The following is a 23,143-nucleotide window of genomic DNA, read 5'->3' as shown; positions in this document are numbered from 1 at the left end:
ATTTTGCAACCATAGTAGCTATGTAAAAAAGGATGACTGTATTGTACAATAGAAAAATTCAAAGGTAATAAATTGAATATACACTCCTCAACATTGAAATTGCAACACCAAGAAGGAAAAGTTTTGGAATTGTGGAAATTACATTATTGATAGACATGTTAAAGATATGCAAATAATAAAAAAAATGGAACTAAAATATTCCAAACATCTTAATTTATTCAGTATCGAGTATGAGCGCCACACACAGAAATACACGCACTTACACGTCTTGGCATGCATTCAATGAGGTTATTAATGGTTGTTTGAGGAATGTTATGGCAGGCTGAATGTACTTGGGCATGCAAATCATCAAAATTGGCTGCTGGCAGCTCCCTTTGCAATTGCCGACCAATGACATCCAAGATGTGCTCGATGGAAGATAAGTCCGGAGACGTTGCAGGCCATGGTAGCACGTTTAGGCCATGCAGGCTATTCACAATAGCACGAGCAACATGTGGCCTGGCGTTGTCCTGTTGAAAAACGGCGTAGTGTACCTGAAATGAAGACTAGAGGGCTTCTGCTATGGTACATTATGCTACTCCACACCATAATCCCGGGAGTAGGACTGGTGTGACGTTCCCTTGTGAAGGCCTCTTCATGGCATTGCGTCCCAGACAAAAGTGGGACTCATCGCTGAAGAGGATGGACCTCCATTCCAGCCTCCATTGCCGTCTTGCTGTGCACCATGATAGCATTTGAAAGCGGTGATGTGTGGTCAAGGGAACACTGGATGTCTGGCTCATAGCCCAATGTCGAGCAAATGCCTTCTGATAATTTGTGTGAACACTGGTTGCCACCCTAGGCCTGGGATGTGACGTTCAATTTCACTACGCGCCACCATTCTTCCAATCAGACGATTCGTTTGTGCAGAGGTTCATCTCCACGCACCTCTTGCTGTCATCCCCGTTCGTTGTTGTTCTCCCAATCTCTGTTATACGCAACATTGAACAGTGCTGTCATCTCGGCCTAGGCGAGTATCGTTCTGCCGGAGTAATAAACCAAGGTCTATCAGTTCAGGGATTCTTTCCCTCTCAGTTTGCGACAAGTGGAGATAACTGGCACGTCAACTAACAGGAGGCATCGCACAATCATCCTACACCACTTGATCCGATTTTTCTGCTTTATCTTTTATTTCTATTGGAACAGTCTGCCAATTTAAAAAATAGAAATAAAATATTGAACATTTTCTGTTTTGGATTTGTATAAAACAGGTCTTTGCTTTTAGAGTCAGTAGAAACATTTACAAAAAATAAATTCATTTTCATTGGTATTATAAGGCGGGTTATATTAAGTTGAAGAGTAAATTACTTAGGCGTGCATAATTGCTCCAACATTTCTTTCCAGGATAAATCTCAGGTTTCAATCCTTTTTTCCTAGGCTCCTAAAATGTAAAAAACGCACAGTACAAGTTCTCCTCTTTCTAAATTTTAGATGTGATACTGTTCTTCCTCACGTAAATAATTACTGCAGAGCAAAATATAAAAGGCATAAAATAAAATGATGAAATCCTGTTTATGTGATTCGGGCCTGTTCACATCTGCGTTGGAGGCTCCACGGACACCCTCACAGAAACCCGACAAAACCCATTAAATTCAATGGGTTCCGTCGGCTGCTAATGGTGTCCGTCGCATAACAGAACTGGTGCTTCTGGTATTTTCGTTGTTCTGCTCCTCTGATGCAGCAGTACAAAGGAAACAGCAATGCAGATGTGAATCCAGCCTTATTGTTAAATTGTTCTTCCAATTATATTTAAAAAATATATATATTTTAAGGACACCCTTCAGCCTTCCTTTTTGGCTATCCCATTGACACTGGTATATTTGTGCTTTGTTCACTCCACTGTATATTATTTTGACTATATTCTCCCACCTGTGTGGTCTCTTCTAATTTTTGTATATGGTTGTACATATTGTATATGTAATCAAATATTTAATAAAACTTATGTCAATGTAGCATACTGCTCACATAATGAAGGACAGGAGACAGTGTGCATCTAGCCTTTGCTCTCTCAGGTTTCTGTTGCTTGAGGCGGGCAGAATCACATAGCCTGCTTAAATATGATACCCTTAGGCTGGGTTCATATGACCTATTTTCAGGCGTAAACGAGGCGTATTATGCCTCGATTTACGCCTGAAAATACGGCTCCAATACGTCGGCAAACATCTGCCCATTCATTTGAATGGGTTTGCCGACGTACTGTGCCGACGACCTGTCATTTACGCGTCGTTGTTTGACAGCTGTCAAACGACAACGCGTAAAATGACTGCCTCATCAAAGAAGTGCAGGACACTTCTTTGGACGTGATTTAAGCCATTTTTCATTGAATTCAATGAAGAACAGCTCAAGATTACGGCCGTCAATGACGCCTCGCAAAATGCGAGTACGAGCAATTACGTCTGAAATTACGGAGCTGTTTTTTCCTGAAAACAGCTCCGTAATTTCAGACGTAAATGCAGTTTACGTGTGCACATACCGTTAAAGGGTATATACAATGTATGAGGCCTAATGCACAGGACCGTAGTGGTTTTGCGAGCCGCAAAACCACGGATCCGTTGCGGTCTATTTGTCCGCAAAGGAAAAAAAAAGCAGTTGGCATCCGTGTGTCATCAGTATTCACGGATCTGCAACTAAAAAAATGTATGTCACCAGTTTGTCAAGCCGTAAATCCGGAAGTAAAATGACTGTTCCTGAGTTTTTTGCGGCCCGGATTCGCAGCCCCCACATGGATCTATGAACATTATGGTCGTGTGCATGGCTCCATAAGAATGAATGAGTCCGTGTGCTATCCGCAAAATTGTGGATAGCACACGTACAAAAAACTGTGCAAGAGGCCTAAGCTGTTTTCCTTTATTTTTAATAAACCTGGGCATTTCAAATTCCACTGTGACATAGCACGTGCACGTGTCTGTGTAGTCACAGGGTTAAATAGATTTGTTATAAGGGGAATATAAACTACATTTACAATGTGAATTACACAATCTGTACCACTAATTGATAGAGATTTAGCAGGATACAACTGCACCATCTGTCCCCTCAGGGCTAAAAACTGACAACTATTATGGCTGCCATTTCAGGTGCTCATAGTTTGCCATTTCCTCTCTCCATCACACGAGTGAATGGAAGGAGCTCTCAAGTGGAGAGTGGAGTCAAGTGGAAGACCCATCCATGATAAAATCCATGTAAATGTGTTGCTTTGCTGAAAAGAATCAAGGTTTCAAAATAGGACCATAATAAGGACCATGAATTTACCATTTAGGAGTGATTTATTTTCCTAAGTCACATGATACATAATTATATGGCCATGCTCTTTCCATCCCTGTATAGATAATTTGAAATAGAAAATATATGTTTAAACCATATTGACTTCGCTGAAATGTGTATTGCTTTGGTTAATAACAGGGTTACCTTAGCCCTTCATTATGCTTTATATCAGTAATTAAGCAGTTCTTACAACAGGGATATAATAAACCTTTTATGTGCTCTTCTCTTCTTTTGATGTAGACAAATGAAAACTAGAGGAGACCCAATGCCTTATTCTCGGCTTGCATTCTGTGTTCTGTGTGAACCTGAGCAGTCCAGATTCTTTATTAAAAGAACAAAACACCTGTTAGAGAAACTCAATGTTCTGGACTATTGAAGAACAGTAGCTGGTGATGACACCAATCGTGGGAGTCTTGCAAAATCTTTATTCTAGCTGCTCCAACTAAGCTTATCTCTTTTATTAGTCGTCTACTTCAGCAGTCATTTCTGTTGACCTTATTACACAGTGCTGAATACACCCAATAGACAAAAAACAAGAGATACAATGGGGCATTAAAAGGGCATGCACAAAACCATTGTAAGCTCTCATAAAAGCTTACGCAGATCAATATGAAATACATTGATAAGAGCTTATATTTTTTATAGGGTTAATTTAACTGTAAAGTGTACCTATTATTATTTTTGGTTTTTTGAAGCTTTCATAATTCAGTAGTACATGTAAATACATGAAACGTTGTAATATATATTTTTGGTGGAAAGTGACATCTTCCACTCCATACAGCAGTCTGTAGTTCCCTTTTCTCTGCCTGCAGGCTACATAAATGCTCAAAAACCTCTCCAGTCACAATCGTTTAGAACAGTAAATACTAGACAAGCTGCAGCAGTATCTCTCCCTCAGTTTTTGTGTGAGACTCTGTAGGTGCGGGGAAGGAGGAGGCGATCATGTTCATGCGCTGTGAGAGGGGAGAAGCATGTGGGAGGCTACTGATCGGCCAGAACATACAGCACAGTTTTTCAGCTCCACATCAGGAAGAGTCTGTTCACTTAACATTGATAGGGAAAAATGTACGGAAATTATGTAGAGTGAAAGAAAATTCCCCAAATATGAAGGTTAGATACCAAGTTTTTAGATTTATTACATATACATACATCTACAGCTACCTAAGGAGGAATTGGAATTGTTTTTGCAGCAGATGAACGTGTGTAACTATAACAGGGGTGGTGAAACAGATTGGCATTTGTTTTTTTTTATTATCCAAGTGTCTGTGCTTTATTGAATGCTTTATATATGCCCATGTGAAGGAGACAAAACTATGCCCAGAATGTTATCTTTCCTTTCCAGCCAGATGTTCTGAATACTCTCTGTGAAATATTTCTCTAATGATTGACAGTATTGAAAGGTAATGTCCAATATGTGTTTTGTGTTTTTCAGGATGTTGCTCCATGGTTTCCTGAGTGCAATAATTGGCAAAACAAAGCATCGTCCTGTGAAATTAAAGTATACTCAGTCAATTTGTAAATTGCTGTGCATTCTGATTATCCCAGAAATAGGTAAGAAATGAAAGCTCGCTAGTCAAGACAACGGGGGGAATTTAATATTCTTTCTATGCCCGCTTTCTGGTGTAAAAAATTAGCAAATTTGCATTTGTGTCTTATCGGAAGGGCAGGGCCTTCCATGGCCCGACAATTTACTATAATTTATACCAGAAACTGGCTTAAATTATAGCACAAATCTACCCCGTCTCATAGCTTGAGTAGCTATAACTTAGTGGCGCATAGATGGCCAGAGATGCACCTAACTTATTTAGAGGCATGCGTCTCTTAATAAATTAGGTGCATCTTCTGTACTATTTAGCATAAAAACTGGCGACACCAATTTTGCAGGGTAGATGATTTTGTCATACATGGATTATTAAAAATCTGTGTCTAGAAAGCACAAATATGAGTTTCTCTGTATACACCCATGTAAAGAATGCAACATGCTGAACTCTGAAGGGGAGTCTAGAGGAGTTTAGGTGCGGCGCGACACTTAGTCAATATCTTCTTGAACTTTGTCCAGTCTTTAAATTAATCTTTTACCAGATTATGATTTCATTCAGCAGTAGCCCATGGGACAGATCTACTTAATACAATTCAGGCTATGCTTGCATCACAACTCACTTTGGAAAAATGTAAGCAGATAATCCAGATTTCAGCTTTAGGAAATCATCTTAAAATTGTCACTTTATCTGTCACCTAAATATACGCCTATTTGTGTCTGCAAGTAGGTTTGTACAATTGTAGTTTCTGTCTGTAAAGTAGGAACAGAGGTAAGCATGACACTGCTAATACGTCACATCTTCTGACAATATAATGTATATGTCAAGAAGTGTGACTAACAAAAGAATGAAACTGCTTTTAGTGTAAAGGTTAAGTTTATTGTGGGTTGGGAAATACAATACAGAATGTACAGTATGACTAAACATACCCTTTCTGATCACACAGTGACTACACCTGTATGCAGCCTCTGATTTTTTAATGTGTGACCTTCATGTAATATAAGGAATATAAGGGTTCATCAGATATTTCCTCTATGTTAGCCTACACTATATCACTTCAAGACAAAGTTATGTGGGATAAAAGATGAGCAAAAAGTTTGAAATAATAGCTTTGTCCCTAGCTAAAATTTCAGGATTTAGTAAGCTTAAAGGGGTTTTCCTGGTCTTTGATATTGATGGCCTATCCTCCAACTCCCGGCACCCCTACCAATCAGCTGAATAAAGAGGCTGCAGTGCCCCGGTCAGCACCACGTCCCCTTAATTGTTAACCAGGTACAGCACTGTACACAGCAGCTGTGCCTGGTACTGTTGCTCTCTGCAGCTGAGTCCCATTCAAGTAAATAGGACTGAGCTGCAATACCAAGCACAGCCACTACCAAATGTATGGTGCTGTGCCTGGTAAACAATGAAAGGGTCCCTTCAGTAGGCTGATTTGTGGGGATGCCAGTGGTCAGACACAACAGATCTTATATTGATAGCCTATCTTAAAGAGGCTCTGTCACCAGATTCTCAAATCCCTATCTCCTATTGCATGTGATCGGCGCTGCAATGTAGATAACAGTAACGTTTTTGTTTTTTTTTAAAAACGTTCATTTTTGGCCAAGTTATGAGCTATTTTATATAAATGCAAATGAACTTTGAAATGGACAACTTGGCGTGTTTTTTTTCGTATGTCCAACTGGGCGTGTATTGTGTTTTTAACTGGGCGTGTTTACTTGTTTTACTAACTGGGCGTTGTGAATAGAAGTGTATGATGCTGACAAATCAGTGACCAATCAGCATCATGCACTCCTCTCCATTCATTTACACAGCAGCATCACGTTCTTACTAGAACCATTTGCAGCCACATACACAAGTGTCCTGATAATGAATACACATGACCTCCAGCCTGGACGTCATGTGTATTCAGAATCCTGACACTTCTGAATCTTTTCTGTGAGATTCCAGCAAGCCACGCGGAATCTCGTGAGTTTACGAGGTAAACGAGATTTATTATCCCTTGCTGGAAATCTCACAGAAAAGATTCAGAAGTGTCAGGATTCTGAATACACATGACGTCCAGGCTGGAGGTCATGTGTATTCATTATCAGTACACTTGTGTATGTGGCTGCACATCGTGTTCTAGTAAGAACGTGATGCTGCTGTGTAAATGAATGGAGAGGAGTGCATGATGCTGACTGGTCACTGATTCGTCAGCATCATACACTTCTATTCACAACGCCCAGTTAGTAAAACAAGTAAACACGCCCAGTTAAAAACACAATACACACCCAGTTGGACATACGAAAAAAACACGCCCAGTTGTCCATTTCAAAGCTCATTTGCATATATATAAAATAGCTCATAACTTGGCCAAAAATGAACATTTTAAAAAAACAAAAACGTTACTGTTATCTACATTGCAGCGCCGATCACATGCAATAGGAGATAGGGATTTGAGAATCTGGTGACAGAGCCTCTTTAAGTCTAGGAAAAACCCATTTAAGAGTAATCTTACCTTAGGTTTCCATGAACTCAAGCTCAATAGGTGAGAGAAATGCTTAGCCAAGGAAGAAATTAGAGATTAATATTTCTTAAGTGGTTTTTCCAGCATAAACATTGATGGCATATAGATCAGATATATTTGGTTTGTAGGGGTCCGTCCTTTGGGTCCCTCACCGATGCCTAGAATGAAAGGTGGAAGAAGTAAATGGGGCTGTGTTGCTATTCCAACACAGTGTGTTTGTTCCCAATGTTTGGACCACCACCATTTAGACATCGATTGCATATCTAATCGATATACCAATTGTAATGGTTGTAAAAGACCTTTAATTTGAGATATGAGATCCCAGTAATTTTGAAGCATTCTCTATAAGCAGTAAAAAAATGTCAGCAAATAAATATACTAGGTTATATTATATAATAGTCAACCCAGGTGTCTAGTGGTTCATTACTAGCTCTATGACACTTTGACCAAGCAGTTGTGAACCTATAAGACTATTTAGTATCTAGAATTTAAAGACTGGAGTAGGTTTGGTACAGTTATGTACTTATTTTAAGCCGTAGTGAAGTGGTGTTTACTTATTATAATAAACATGTATTTCAAAGACATGTTTATTTAATTCATTCACCACAGTTAGGTCATGTAGATATCCCATATAAGGTCTATATGAAATCTTCTATATCCTAATTTATAACATTGAACAGACACTAGATGAGATGCTGCCTAATTTCTGCAGAAAACAAACATCTTTTACATTGGAAAATGGTTTCAGAAATTTGAATACTTACTTCGTTTCAGCATATTTTTCTGAATATATTTATAACATTTTCATGTTTAATTAGAATTTGTCATCACTTGGATGAAGTCCAAGCATCACATTTTTAAAGAAAATTCGAACATTCAATTACTGTGTGGCTTTTGGATTCAGCTATGGCAAATTAAAATTAATGTACTGGTCTACAATTTCCATTTCGAGATCTGGGACTGTGGTATGAATGAATGATTCTTTGACTTGAAATTTTTTGAGGAAATTTCTATAGGGCTCTGTAAAAAACTAGCTGTCAATTTACACTAATGGTATGCTTGTTATAAATTACATCAGCTTACATAAAACAACATTATATAGATGGCTGCAATGGTAAAAGTTTTAAACTCTTGATTTTTACATAAAATGCAGATGTTTTGTCTCTGTGAGAGACGGAAAGTGGTCACCAAAGGGATATATATATGGAGTCCAGTGTTCAAGTTTTGCAGTGGCTCCCAACGACTGATGCTTTTGTATTATCAGTGACCAAGATGCTGGGTGTCACAAATAAGATCAAAAATTGCATTTCACTTGTTTTTCCTACTTGGTTAAATTTCCAGATAATTGCGGTCAGAATATAAACAGATGACCCAAAGAAAAGTCTTTAGAATATCGTAAAACTGAGACAATTTAACCCCCATCCAGATTCCAGCTTGCATTTATGAAAAGCTCTTGGAATAGCAAATTGATTGGTTGTTATGGGTAGCTTCTCCACTTCTTTGTTGAACTACTGTCGTTTTGATAAATCTTCCCTATTGCTGGAAGAGCACAGACAGAAAATGATTTTTATTGCTTATAATTAATATAACCTGTGGCACGTGATCAGAAATAAATGTATATATGTACCACTTTAATACAAGGCTTACCTAGAGCATGTATCATTTGAACGTATTTAATGCTAAGAAGTATAAGTTGTCCTTACCTTTCCATACATTTTATTTTTTAGCTCATGCTGCTAAATTTGAATACAAAGCTGTCTTCGGTGCAGCATGCGTGGATATTATGACTTTAAGTACACCTGTCCCTGAGCTGACAGCATTTACTGTGTGCACCTACATAAAACTATCTTCTTCTGATCCCTGGACTGCTTTCACATACCAACTACCCACTTCCTCCACCATCAATGTCTATGAATTTGGTGTTCTTGGTGACAGTAGCAGCTTGAAAATATGGCTGCTTGGCACTCAGATCAATTTGTTTGAAAAACTAAACCTGCATACTTGGTACGAGATCTGCATTATGTGGGATGGCAAAGATGAATCCATGGAATTTTATCTTGATGGTACTCTAAAAGTTGACCGCAAATTGGAGAATAAAACCAATCTAGCCGGAGGTGGCAGTGTTGTCCTTGGCTGTTCGCATTTTAAAGAAATAAATTCCTCAGTGTCTGTTGGGTTGGTTGGGGAGATGTACATGTTCAGGATGTGGAACACAGCACAAACTTCCTTTTTTCATACATGCAATGATGGGGATGTTATAAAGTGGGATAAGCTTGACTGGATCTACAGCTCAAACGTTGTACAGCAAGATTCAACTTTGCACTGTGGTAAGTCTTGTTTTTCATTTATTCTTACCTATGATAGCATCCGAAGATGACGTAATCATTATAAATTCCACTGCTTTAATGTAAGGATCTGGTTTGGAGCCACTTTTAAGATTTTACTATGGTATTGCATAACAAGCAATTCATGCTTCACAAGCAGGAACAATTTAAAAATAATCCTGCAGAGCTACAGGGAATTTCATGTTTTCCAAGGCCTTCTTCCATGCAGTGTAACACAGTCACGGTTTGCAGCTTCCCGTATTCTATCAGTGTAGTGCTGACAGAGGCTGTTGTATTGTGCTTACAGGCATCATAATAGCCTTAGGCCTCTTTCAGACAAGCGTATTTTACATCCGTATTCCATCTGTTTTTTTCAGTTCGTAATACGGAGCGAATGTTAATCAATGAGGCTATTCAGATGAGCGTATAAAATATGCGCATATTTTAAAAACACAGCTTGCACTACTTTTATGCGTATTGCGGTTGGAAACGCCCATTGATGTCTATGGAGAATGATTAAAATACAGATGCATCAGTATTTGGTCCATATCTGATCCGTATGTCATTAGTATTGCATCCGTTTTTCAAAGGGGCTTCTTGACAGCCCATCAGTATTGCAGATCTGTAGTACTGATGCAACACTGATGAAATGCTGATGACATACTGATGCAAAATCATCCGTAATACGTCCATATTATGGATCCGTAATACGGATGCTTACAAATACTGCCATGTAAAAGAGGCCTTAGGCTGGGTACTCACATTCCGGTTTAAATGTATTTTTTGCTGGGAAACATCATTTTGGTGAAATTTTGGGAAAGCCATGGAAAAATGTTGTGGTTTTGCCATGATTTGTGGCAAAAACCGCATTTGAACACAAGAACCAAGCCATTGACAGAATGCAGGCTTCTGGAAGTGGCACCTGTAAGAAAAAGCCTGTAAAAAATTGTATTTTTAAAAATAAAAATAAAAAAATATATAATTGTTTTATTGTTTAGTATTTGTTGTTACAAATTACAGTTTATTTTTTATCATAATTGGAAAATATTAGAAATACACTGGCATGAAAAGAAAGATTTGACAAAGCAACAAAGACTAAAAGCAAAGTTTACTAGACAAACCAGTTTATCCTGAAATATTACTATATGTCTTCTTCATCAATCTAATACATCTCACTAGACTTTGTCAGTATAACAGCCAAAACAAATCACTGGAGAAGTGAGAGGATTTTTCAGCTTCAATTGTGAGCATGTGTCATGGTTCACTTCATAAATCCCCAAACCACTAAAAAGGGTTCATATCAAAAAGATGCTTTGGCACAATTTATGAAAAGCGTCAGTTTGCTGACAGTTTTACTGTTGATGAAAATAGATCAGTAACGAACATGTGCAAATAAAGAAAAACCGCCGCATGGGCATGTATGAATTCAGTGCAAGTACTATACATTCAAGGAGAACAACCGCAAAAAATAGAAATGCTTCACAAATGTCACAAGATAAATTCTTTGTTGCACTTGCACAATTTTTGGCCTTTAGAAAGGCCTTGGTTTTGGTCCCATCTGGATTTGATTGACCATTATTTATGGAGTTGGATATGTTGCATATGTATAAAATAAACGAGGCCACACCAAAAACGGAAAACTGTTATCCATGAGGAGAACATGCAAAAAAATGGTAGCCATATTATATAAAATTGGCCTATGTGTGAATACCATTTTCTACTCCAGATGTGTGCCAGTTTATTTTACAACCCTGAGATATGTAAAGTAATTTTATTTATAATGTTGACTCTTAGGGGCATACAGTTACACATACACAGGGTAGATACTTGCTGCTTGGAGCTACAGCTGAGTACCACACAGATTACGCAGATGCACCTACCTACACGCTTATGCAATGACATATGTGCTGTATATCATAAAGAAGAGAGAATTGTAAAAAAACATAAAACTATCAATCTATAGTGTTATCAGCCAATGCAGCCAGAAAACCTGAAACCTGTTGGACTCGTAAGGCATTTGGTAGGAAAAACTTCTTTGGGCTTCAGTATGAAATTAGTGGCATATGGAGGTACGGTAAGGCTGCTTGCATCTCCGTGGTAGCCCGATTATGGCTCAGTACAAAACAGCCATGTGAGGCCTTAGCCCCATAACTTACATCCCACATAGACAGAGAAAACTGATATGAGCTTATTTCTTCAAGTGAAGCACAAAACTCCTAGACGCAAAAATAGAATATGTAACTTATATACACATATAAATAGCGCCAGTAAAGAAGACAGATACTATTTAGTGGAAGTACTCCACAGAAAAAGAATACATTTACCATTGAAAAATAATACATTCAATGTAAATACAAACACAATTTTTTTTATACTTTTCAAAATCAATCTTCAGCTGCAGTTTTTTTTATGACATGACGTTAAATGTCAGGCCATACATTTATTTAGATTCAGGTCAGCAGATCACATTCTAAAACCACAATGACGATATCATTTCCAACTGCTATTTAATACCAAAGTTGACTCAAATATTCTCCTCGACTGCAAAATAAGCATAAAAGATGTATGAAGTACTGAGAAGTTATAGGGTATGTTCACACGGCGGGGGTCCGTAACGGCTGAAATTACGGGGATGTTTCAGCCTGAAAACATCCCCGTAATTTCAGCCGTACCGGCATGTGCAGGCACTTGAACGCCGCGTCAATTACGGCCGTAATTAGTGCTGCTATTCATTGGAGTCAATGAATAGCGGCTCCAATTACGGCCAAAGAAGTGACAGGTCACTTCTTCTACGCGGGCGTCTATTTACGCGCCGTCATTTGACAGCGGCGCGTAAATATACGCCTCGTGTGAACAGACAAACGTCTGCCCATTGCTTTCAATGGGCAGATGTTTGTCAGCGCTATTGAGGCGCTATTTTCAGACGTAATTCGGGGCAAAAACGCCCGAATTACGTCCGTAAATAGGCCGTGTGAACATACCCATAGACAGACAGGTATATGCAATTTAATAGAGTAACATTATGTGATGTTATGAATATAGAAGGGGATTCATAAGTGCTTCTGAAAATCAAATTTCACGTTTTGTTAAAAAGTTAAGTATTTTCCTAAAATACCAAAGTGCTTTTGTTAATTTGAATTTTACACGTGTACCTATTGTTTTGTTTTTCTGTCTAAATTGATCCAACGTTCTTTGATGATTAATTTCATAATATATATTATATTTAGGTGTCGGAGCTCTGAATATAGGATTTATACAGCTTCCATTAACCGCAATAAGAAATCTGGATCAAGTATCCTCCTAAGTTCAGCCTAAAGTAGGCTGCAGCAGCCACCATTTTATAGGAGGCAGGGAATTTAAAGCTCTGTAACAAAAAAAAACAGAACTGCGACCCCCTATAAAGATAAGTTGTGAAATTAATCAGAAAATAATGTATCTATTTAAATTCACAAAATAATAAGCAGAATTTAAAGTCAATCTCCAACTTAAAAAAAAAAAAGAAAGCACCTTTCTTGGGTCTCCTTTACCATAGGTCCTTCTTTCTGCGATGGGGAAAAAGTGGGTTATACACTATAAGGCCCCATGCACGTGACTGTATTTTTCATTCATAATTACGGACCCATTAATTTCTATGGGCTACAGATACCTTTCCGTATTTTTACGGATGGGTGTCAGTTCCGTAAAAACGATCCGTAAAATATAGAACATGTCCTATTCTTGTCCGTCATTATGGCACAGACTCCCCATAGAAGTCTATGAGCGCTTCCGTAATTACGGATGGCTACGGATGTGTAGCCGTCTGTAATTACGGAAGCGTTGCTAGGCAAAGCCAGGATTGCAGATGTTACATATAATTTGTGGTTTTCTTCTTTTTGCGGATCCATAAATACGGATGCATTACGGATGCACTACAGACAGTATTTACGGACACCGTTCCGTATATGCGGATGATTTATGGATAACTATAAATTACTATGGTTCCGTATTTACGGACAATATTTACGGATGGATGAAATCTACGGTCGTGTGCTTTGGACCTACACATGACTGTAGAGGTGTGCGCGGTCCGTGATTACAGCACGGATGGCCCGAGGAGTGTCATCCGCAGGCCGTCTGCAATCACGGACCATGCACACACAAGATGTGCATTGAGTTTAATGAGCCCAGACCGCAAATCTGACCCGTAAAATAACATGTCCTGTTTGTTTTTGCGATCCGGGCTCCGGCCAATGCACGGACTGTGGAAACCATGGTTGTGTGCATTGGCCTATAGGACATAATGTGCCCTATACTATCTGCAATTGCTGCTCTGCAATTGTGGATGGTATGCGGACGCAAATGCCCGGCGGTGTGCATGGAGCCTTATACAGCATATGAGACAATTACTTTAAGACGAAAAAAAGGATTTAGCTAAATATCTTTTTTAATTCTCTCATCTCGCCAAATTAAATATGGGACCAGAACCAATTTGAGTACATTATGTTAATTTGAATTGATATATAAGGGATTATTCTAAATCTAGATATTTATGGCATATTCACAGGATATTCCATAAATGTCTGATAGATGAGGGTCTAAGCTCTGGGATCCGCACTTATATAGAGAACGGGGTTCATCCGACCCCCGTCTCACGTGGTGAGGCTGCAGGTTCCAGACGGGGGCTAGGAGATATGGCTGTTTCTGTAACTCCCATAGAATATAATGGAGAAAGTAGCACACATGCGCAGCCCGATCTCCACTAGCCCCTGCCTGGGATCTGCTGCAAGCGGCTACCTCACCAGGCGAAACTGGGATTGGATGACCCCCCGTTCTTGATATAGGTGCAGGTCCCAGAGCTGGCACTTGTATCTATGAATTTAAATGTTTCCAAAAAAAAATGGAGACTTTACTCAACGGAAACAAAACGGAAACCAAGGCAAGCGTAAGCATCACCATTGAAATCAATGGTAATGCAAATGGAAGCTTTTGTTTCCGTTTGGCTTTCCGTTCATGAGTTCTTCTGACGGAAAGCTGCAACGGAACCCATGAACGGAAAAGCAACCCCGATGTGAACAGGCTTTAAGATCCAGTGAATGGTGATTGTTCATTGCATACAGTCGTTGATGATACAGTGCATTGTCATGTAAGAAAATGAAGGTTAGCGAGGATCTAAGTCCCCTAGGTATACATTGTACCTTTAAAGAGGATCTGTCACTAGTTTATTAATGCCCTATCTCCTAACTAATATAATAGGCGCTATGATGCTGATAACTACATTGAAAATTGTGTTTCAAAAAGTTTATTATTTGAAACGTTATGGGCTTTTTTATAAATATGCTAATTTGGCTATATGGGAGGTTACTCTTTCTTTTCTCTGTCGAATTAATGTCATACAGTTCTCCACTTGCCAGCCTAGCGCGATCTCAGCTTCAATCGCGAGATCACGATGTGTTGCTGGGCTGGAAAAATTAGAACTGTATGACGCTGATTGGACAGCGTCATACAGAAAACATTATACCGCACAGAGCGAAAAGAAGGAGTAACCTCCCATTTGGCAAGTATAGCCAAATTAGCATATTTAGAAAAAAGCCCATAACTTTGCAAATAATAAATGTTTTGAAACACACTGTAGTTATCAGCATCATGGCGCCTATTAGATTAGTTAGGTGATAGGGAATGAATAAACTAGTGACAGATCCTCTTTAACTATTCAGTCAAGGTGGAGGTGTGTAGAGCTAGGCTGACTTGTTTTTTCTTGAGTATTTCAAGTGTAGTTTTAAGGTATTCTTATGATTGATCAGTGTATCGACCCACACATAGGGATTTAATAAAAGGTTCAAAAGTTTTACGAAGCTGTGACCGTGTGATTAATTCATGTTTATAATATATAGTGGATGTTTTTAAAACAAAGATGTGTGAAAGAAACATTTTATTTGAATTGTCTACTATTTAAAGCTCTCACCTGTTTCCACCTGCAAACATAAGTAAGGGGGCGGAGTCTCCCGAAATGTCTTGGCAGGGTGTGAAGGTCGAAGGAAAGAGCTCAGCGCTCTCAAATTGAAAGATATTTTTATGGAATGTATTCAATTGAATACAAAACAAGAAATCCTAACTGATGTTTCAAGTAAAACTAGTATCATGAGTAAATTACTTTTTTCAAAAAGTTATAAGCTGCAGAGAATGCTTCACATGATTTGCATATATTTGATTTTACCCTTTTCTAGCTGTTCCAGTATTCTGAAAGCTGCAATCCAGATCTAGTCCATCTAGGGAGTTACTAGGCAGCTGTCTGATACCATCTAAACTCGTCAGGTTACAGAGTGATGATTTTAGCAAAGAATGACATATTTTATTTTGACAGATACATACCAATATTCCCTGGTGTTAGTCTTTACATTATAAACTCTGAATATATTAATTGCATTGTTAATGTTGGTTGAAAGGCACACATTTAACCCATTCGATGAGGTTTTGCATTTTTAAATTTGGCCTTGTTAAATTATAAGCTAAAACTCTGTTCAGACTTGCAGTGTGGTTTCCGTTTATAATGGAAATGATCACAGCCGTATCCATTACACAACGGATAACACCAACGTCTTACAAAGGGGTCTGTCGGGTTCCGCCCAGTTGTCCATCATCTTGAAGGTAAAAATTGCACTGCATGCAGTGCTATTTCTCCCTTCAAATCTGACGGAAGCTATGACAGATGCAGATGTGAACATAGCCAAAGAACAAAGCGTAGGTGTGTACAGTGGGATATATTGGAGTTCATCTTCAAACACTTTGATAGCACAATTATTATTATTTTATATGACACTGTACTCAGGAATATCACAACAAGCTACTCAAAGTTAAATGAGTGTTGCCATTGTATACATTTATGGCATGACCACGGGATATCGGCATCACAGGCCCCCATTCTCCCAAAGGTGGGAAGGGCAGAGAAGCAGCCTGAGCATTTGATGGGATAGTTGTGTTCGTGACAACCTAGACCTTCTTTGTAGCTTAGACTACTCTGCAGCTAAACAGAAATCACTGATCTTAGCTTTGGCCCAGTGAAGCAGAGCTTAAAAAATAAAAAAAAAAGTAAGCATCTCCCATAGGGTAGTAACTTAAAGTTTAAATAAACTTTAAAAAAACTTTTGACATTTCATAGTGACAGATCAGAAGTTTTGATCGACGGGAGTCCGAGCACTGAGACCCCCACCTATCGCTAAGACGAAAGGGCATAAACTCTTGGGTGAGCGCTGCTTCACTTCTGATCGGCTTTCCTTGGAAAGCCGAGTGAGCGGTGTACAAAAAGCAGCACAACGCTCACCCGCGCGCTTCTGCTGCTTTGTTTTAGCGATCGGTGGTGCTCGGACCCCCACCGATTATAACTTCTGACATGTCACTGTGGCAAAAGTTTTTTTAAAGTTTAGTTACCCTTTAAGTTATAATTTTTAGGCCACTGTGGGATATGCCTTCATGTATGAGGAAATTGCATGTAAAGCGTTTCTATAACATATACTTATTACGAGAATTCCGTACTCTACAAGTAGAAGAAATCCAATAAAAGTTATAGGGCTGCACAGAATCCCTTGCCGCCCTTTGCAATAGTTAGCATTTTGCTTAGGAAGCAATGTTTACCAATGGTTGACAGGGAAACCACGAGAAAATTTAAGTCAAATAGATTTTTACTTCTTCTATTATTGTAACTCTCGCGCTTAAAAAAGGGACCATTCTGAAAATAGAAAGACATCTATTAACCCCTTAATGACTAGCCTATTTTAGGCCTTAATGACCAAGCTATTTTTTTCGTTTTTCCATTGTCTCATTCAAAGATCTATAACCTTTTTATTTTTGCGTCAATATAACTGTATAAGGTCTTTTTTTTGCGGGACAAGTTGAATTTTTTAATAGCACCATTTTAAGGTACATATAATTTATTGATTAACTTTTATTAACTTTTTTTGGGGGGGGGGGATAGAAAAAAAAGCAATTTCGCCACACTTTTTTGCATCCTAAATTTACACCGTTTACCGTGTGGTATAAATAACACAATAACTTTATTCAGCGGGTTGTTACGATTGCAACAATACCAAATTTATATAGTTTTCTTATGTTTTACAACTTTGACACAGTAAAAACACTTTGTTTTCAAAATTATTTGTTTTTGTGTCACCATTTTTTTGCGGGACGACTTGTAGTTTTTATTGGTACATGGGGTAAATGCGACTTTTTGATCACGTTTTATCACATTTTTTTTAAAGCAGGATTCACAGAAAACAGCAATTTTGCATTGTTTTTTATTTAATTTTTTACGGTGTGCGCCGAGCGGGTTAAATAATGTAATAACTTTATAGCTGGGGTCGTTCCGGACGTGGCAATACCAAATATGTGTAACATTTTTTTGGTTTGTTAATAATAAAGCATTTTGTAAGGGGAAAAAGTGTATATTTCCCAAAAATTTTTATTATTAATTTTATTAAACTTTTTAATACTTTTTTTACTAATCCCACTAGGGGACTTCACTATGTGATCATACAGTAATACACTGTATTGCAGTGCATTACTGCCTGTCCGTGTAAAACAGACAGGCATCTGCTAGGCCATTCTTCTGGCATGGTCAAGCAGGCATTAACTAGTGGCAGACCTGGGGGCCTTTATTGGGCCCCCAGCTGCCTAAGAAGACACCTGCACTCTGCGATCACACGTAGGATGCCAGTGGGGTGAGAGAGGGAGCTCCCTCCCTCCTATAACATGGCCCATCCTGGGCCGTGTAAACAAGCGCCGATCAACAAGACAGCTCGTTGATCGGCGCTCGTTTGCTCCTTTGACAAGGAGCTAGGATGGCGACGAGCGCTCGTTACTCCGATCGCTCGTCCCCATACATTATCATGTCGGCAGCACGTCTCCCTGTTTACACAACGATAAGATTTTACTTTTTTAAAACTATACGATCAGCAGATGAACGAGCATTTGCGTTCTATAACGTCCGATAATTGGCCCGTGTAAAAGACCCTATAGTCATCCTTGACACTGATCACTAAAGTGTACAGAAGAATCTAAGAGATTGCAGCACGTTGATTTTTTTTTTAATTGATAGAATATCTTATCTTTCCCATTTTATTTTAGAATACAGTCAGCAAAAAATATTGAACATACAAATAAAATACTAAAGTAAAAATCAATAGATTGTGTGATATTGTTCTGATAAATGGAAAGAGGAACGTGAATGGATTGCGCAGTCACATCTACATTGTTCAAGTGTAGTTCAATGGAGAGGAGTGTGATGAAGTAGCCAGTTTTTCTTTCTTCTGGTGTTTCAATAGAAGTTAACCCTTCCTGACATTTGTCGTATGGATACGTCATGGAAAGCTAGTGCTTACCGCATTTTGGCGTATCCATACGACAAATGGTGTACACCGGCTCAGAAGCTGAGTCGGTGCCACAATCGCCGGATGTCAGCGGTATCTTACAGCTGACATCCAGCTGTAATGGCGGGGACTGAAATTAGCTTCGATCCCCGCCATTAACCCCTTAAATGCAGCGCTCAAACGCTGCATTTAAGCTGTTTGCAGCTCATCGGAACCCAGGCAATGAAATTGCTGGGGTTTCCGGTGGCTCCGATAGCAACCGGAGGCCTAATACTGACCTCCCAGTCTGCCTAGCACAGAAGCATTCCAGGAGCCGCCCGGTGGCGGAGCCTGAAAGGCTTCCGTAGCCGACGGCAAGATGGCGCCGGCTCAGGAGCTGAGCCGGCGTCATCAGCGGTGGATGTCAGCTGTATGTTACAGCGGACATCCACCTGTAACGGCAGGAATCCGAGCTAGCTCCGATCCCTGCCATTAACCCCTTCGATGCAGCGAACGCAAGCGATTGCTGCATCTTGGAGGTTGCTAGCAGATCGCCAGCTATGGGAACAGGAGACCTAACAATGGCCTCCTGCTCTGCCATTACAGAAGTCAATTAGGCCCTGCCGGGAGGCGAAGCCTAGTTGGCTTGCTGTCAGTGAATGACTGACAGTTCTAATACATTGCACTACATTGGTAGTGCAATGTATTAGGGTATGTTCACACGTAGTCAACCAAAACGTCTGAAAATCCAGAGCTGTTTTCAAGGGAAAACAGACCCTGCTTTTCAGACGTTTTTTTACCAACTCGCATTTTTCGCGGCGTTTTTCGCGCCGTTTTCGCTGCGTTTTTTACGTCCGTTTTTGGAGCTGTTTTCATTGGAGTCTATGAGAAAACAGCTCCAAAAACGTCTGAAAGAAGTGTCCTGCACTTCTTTTGACGAGGCTGTATTTTTACGAGTCGTCGTTTGACAGCTGTCAAACGACGACGCGTAAATAACAGGTCGTCTGCACAGTACGTCGGCAAACCCATCCAAATGAATGGGCAGATGTTTGCCGACGTATTGGAGCCGTATTTTCAGACGTAAAACGAGGCATAATACGCCTCGTATACGTCTGAAATTTGGCCGTGTGAACATACCCTTAGAAAGAAAAAAATCTGACAGTTGGACCTTCAAGTCCCCTAGTGGGACTTGAAAAAAAGTGTAAAAAAAAAAGTTTTAAAACATATAATAAAAGCTTCAAGTCATAAAATAAAACACAATCGCCCTTTGCCATTATCAAGTCCTTTATTATTGAAAAAAATAAATAAATCAGACATATTTGGTATCGCCGTGTCCGTAACCGACTGACCTATAAAAATATGTTATTTATTCCACGCGGTGTACGGCGTAAAAAACCCCGGAAAAAACGATACCAGAATTTCTGGTTTTTGGTCACTTTGCACTACAAATATTGTAATAAAAAGTGATCAAAAAGTCGTACAGCTCTGTCAACGAAAAAATGTAAACGTTATGGTTCTCACAGCTTGGCAACAGAAAAAAAAATACATTCTTTTTACAAAAGTAATTTTATTGTGCAAAAAGTTGTAAAACATAAAAAAGTGCTATAAATTTGGTATCGCCGGAATCGTACTGACCCGCAGAATAAAGTTAAAATGTAGTTTATAACGCATGGTGAACGCTGTATAAAAGAAAAACTAAAAAACTATACCAGAATTGCAGTTTTTTTGGTCCCTTGCCTCCCAAAAAATAGGATAAAAAGTAATCAAAAAGTCGTATGTACCCCATAATGGTACCAATAATAACTACAGCTCGTCCCGCAAAAAAACAGCCCTCATACCACTACGTCTATAAAAAAATAAAATTAGTTAAGGCTCCAATAAGTCAGGAAAGAAAAAATATGCAGTTGTGCCGGCCCGAGGGGAACATTTTTCAAGAGGCGAATAATCAAGGCCCTAAAATTAGGGAACCAGGAAGGGGAGGGCTCACACATATCTGTTGGAAGCGAGGGTGCCCGTATTATAACAGGACAACACTTACCAGCAAAATTCTACAAACTGCAAAGGTGCGGAGTGTGGACCAAAAGGGGGATAAGTAAGGACATCATTTATCAGTGCGACACTGGCCTGTGCAGAAAGGATTGAGCACAGCGTAACACACATCTATGGATTGTTTTATTGTTTTTTTTAACCCAATTATTATACCACCTGACTATGCCCCTGATGTACTCTGCCCGGATTACATGTGCCACATTATGAATGTAAACAGCAGCAATATTTAAACAAATCTACTACCAAGCAAATCCATGCTCCAAAAGCCAAATGGCGCTCCCTCCACTCTGAACCCTACAGCGTGCCCAAACAGCAGTTGACTTCCACATATATGGCATCGCCATACCCGGAAGAACCCTTTTAACAATTTTTAGGGTGTGTGTCTCCAGTGGCACAAGCTGGGCACGACATATTTGACACTGAAATAGCATATCTAGGGAATAATTTACATTTTTACTTTGCACCATCCGGAGCGCAATCATTTATGAAAAAGACCTGTGGGATGAAGATGCTCACTACACCTCTTAATAAATGCCTTGAGGGGTTCAGTTTCCAAAATGGGGTCACTTCTCAGGGGTTTCTTTTATTATTTCACATCAGAGCTCTGCAATTGTGAACCAATACTTTGTAAATCGCCAAATTAGGCCTCAATTGTACATGGTACTCTTTCACTCCTGAGCCCTGTCAAATGTCCAGGCAAAAGATTAGGGCCACATGAAGGGTGTTTCTAAAACCGGGAAACACAGCATAATAATTAGAGAGCGATCTTGGTATGGTGGCACAAGCCGGGCACCACATATTGGCATATCTATGGAAAAAATACAATTTTCACTCTGCAACATCGAGTGCACACTAATTTCTGCAAAACACCTGCGGGGTTAACATGCTCACTACACCCCTAGGTGAATACCTTGAGGGGTGTAGTCTTCAAAATCTGGTCACTTCTGGGGGGTTTCCACTGCTTTGGTCCCCTCAGGGTCTTTGCAAATGCGACATGGCCGCCGCAAACCATTCCTGCTAAATTTGAGCACCAAAAGCCAAATAAGCTCTCTTTCCCTTCTAAGCCCTGCTGTGTGTCGAAACAGCCGTTTATGACCACATGTGTGGTATTGTTTTACTCTGGAGAAAATGCTTTACAAATTTTGCGGTGCTTTTTTTCCATTAGTCCTTGTGGAGATTAAAATGTAGATTTTAATTTTTAAGGCCTACTTTCAATAATTTCTGCAATGAACCTGTGGGGTTAAAATGCTCACTAAACCCCTAGCTAATTTCCTTGAGGTGTGTAGTTTCCCAAATGGAGTCAATTTGGGTGATTTCCACTGTTTTGGCACCTTCAAACATGACATGGTGCCTAAAATATATGCTAATAAAAAGAAGGCCCCAAAATCCTCTAGGTGCTCTTTTGCTTCTGAGGCTGGTTCTACAGGCTATTACCACACTAAGGCCACATGTGGGATATTTTCTAAATCTGCAGAACCTGAGCAATAAATATTGAGTTGCGTTTCTGTAGTAAAACCTTCTGTGTTACAAAAATTTTTTATTAAAAATTAATTTCTACAAAAAGAAATTAAATTTGTAAATTTCACCTCTACTTTGCTTTAATTCCCGTGAAACATCTAAAGGGTTAAGAAACTTTCTAAATGCTGTTTTGAATACTTTGAGGGGTGACGTTTTTTTGGGGGTTTCTAATATATAAGGTTCCCAAAGCCACTTCACAACTGGCCCCTCTAAAAATAGCCTTTTGACATTATCTTGAAAATGTAAGAAATTGCTGCTAAAGTTCTAAGCCTTGTAACGTCCTAGAAAAATAAAAGGATGTTCAAAAAGTGATGAAAACATAAGGTAGGCATATGGGGGATGTTAATTAGGAACAATTTTGTGTGGTATAACTGCCTGTCTTACAAGCAGATACATTTAAATTTAGGAAAATGCTAATTTTTGCAATTTTTCACAATTAAAACACTGAATGTATCGGGCAAATTTTGCCAGTAACATAAAGTCCAATGTGTCACGAGAAAACAATCTCAGAATCGCTTGGATAGGTAAAAGCATTCCAAGTTATTACCACATAAATTGAAACATGTCAGATTTGAAAAATGAGGCTCTGTC

The 23,143-nt window shown here is 39.2% G+C and overlaps 1 protein-coding gene across 2 annotated transcripts in view; it reads left to right on the top strand.

Moving 5' to 3' along the window:
- The window catches only part of ADGRG2 (adhesion G protein-coupled receptor G2), a 119,345-nt gene that overhangs the window by 17,790 nt on the left and 78,412 nt on the right, over positions 1–23,143 (top strand). For both annotated transcript variants that reach the window (XM_075854022.1, XM_075854021.1), the window contains exons 2-3: positions 4,733–4,851; positions 9,072–9,671. In XM_075854022.1, the coding sequence (XP_075710137.1) occupies positions 4,734–4,851; positions 9,072–9,671 (718 nt within the window). In that variant the 5' untranslated portion in view covers position 4,733. The remainder of the gene's footprint in view (positions 1–4,732; positions 4,852–9,071; positions 9,672–23,143) is intronic.

Source organism: Rhinoderma darwinii, chromosome 2 (assembly GCF_050947455.1).
Source record: "Rhinoderma darwinii isolate aRhiDar2 chromosome 2, aRhiDar2.hap1, whole genome shotgun sequence".
NCBI classification, from domain to species: domain Eukaryota; kingdom Metazoa; phylum Chordata; class Amphibia; order Anura; family Rhinodermatidae; genus Rhinoderma; species Rhinoderma darwinii.
This window is presented reverse-complemented; position numbering and strand designations above follow the sequence as displayed.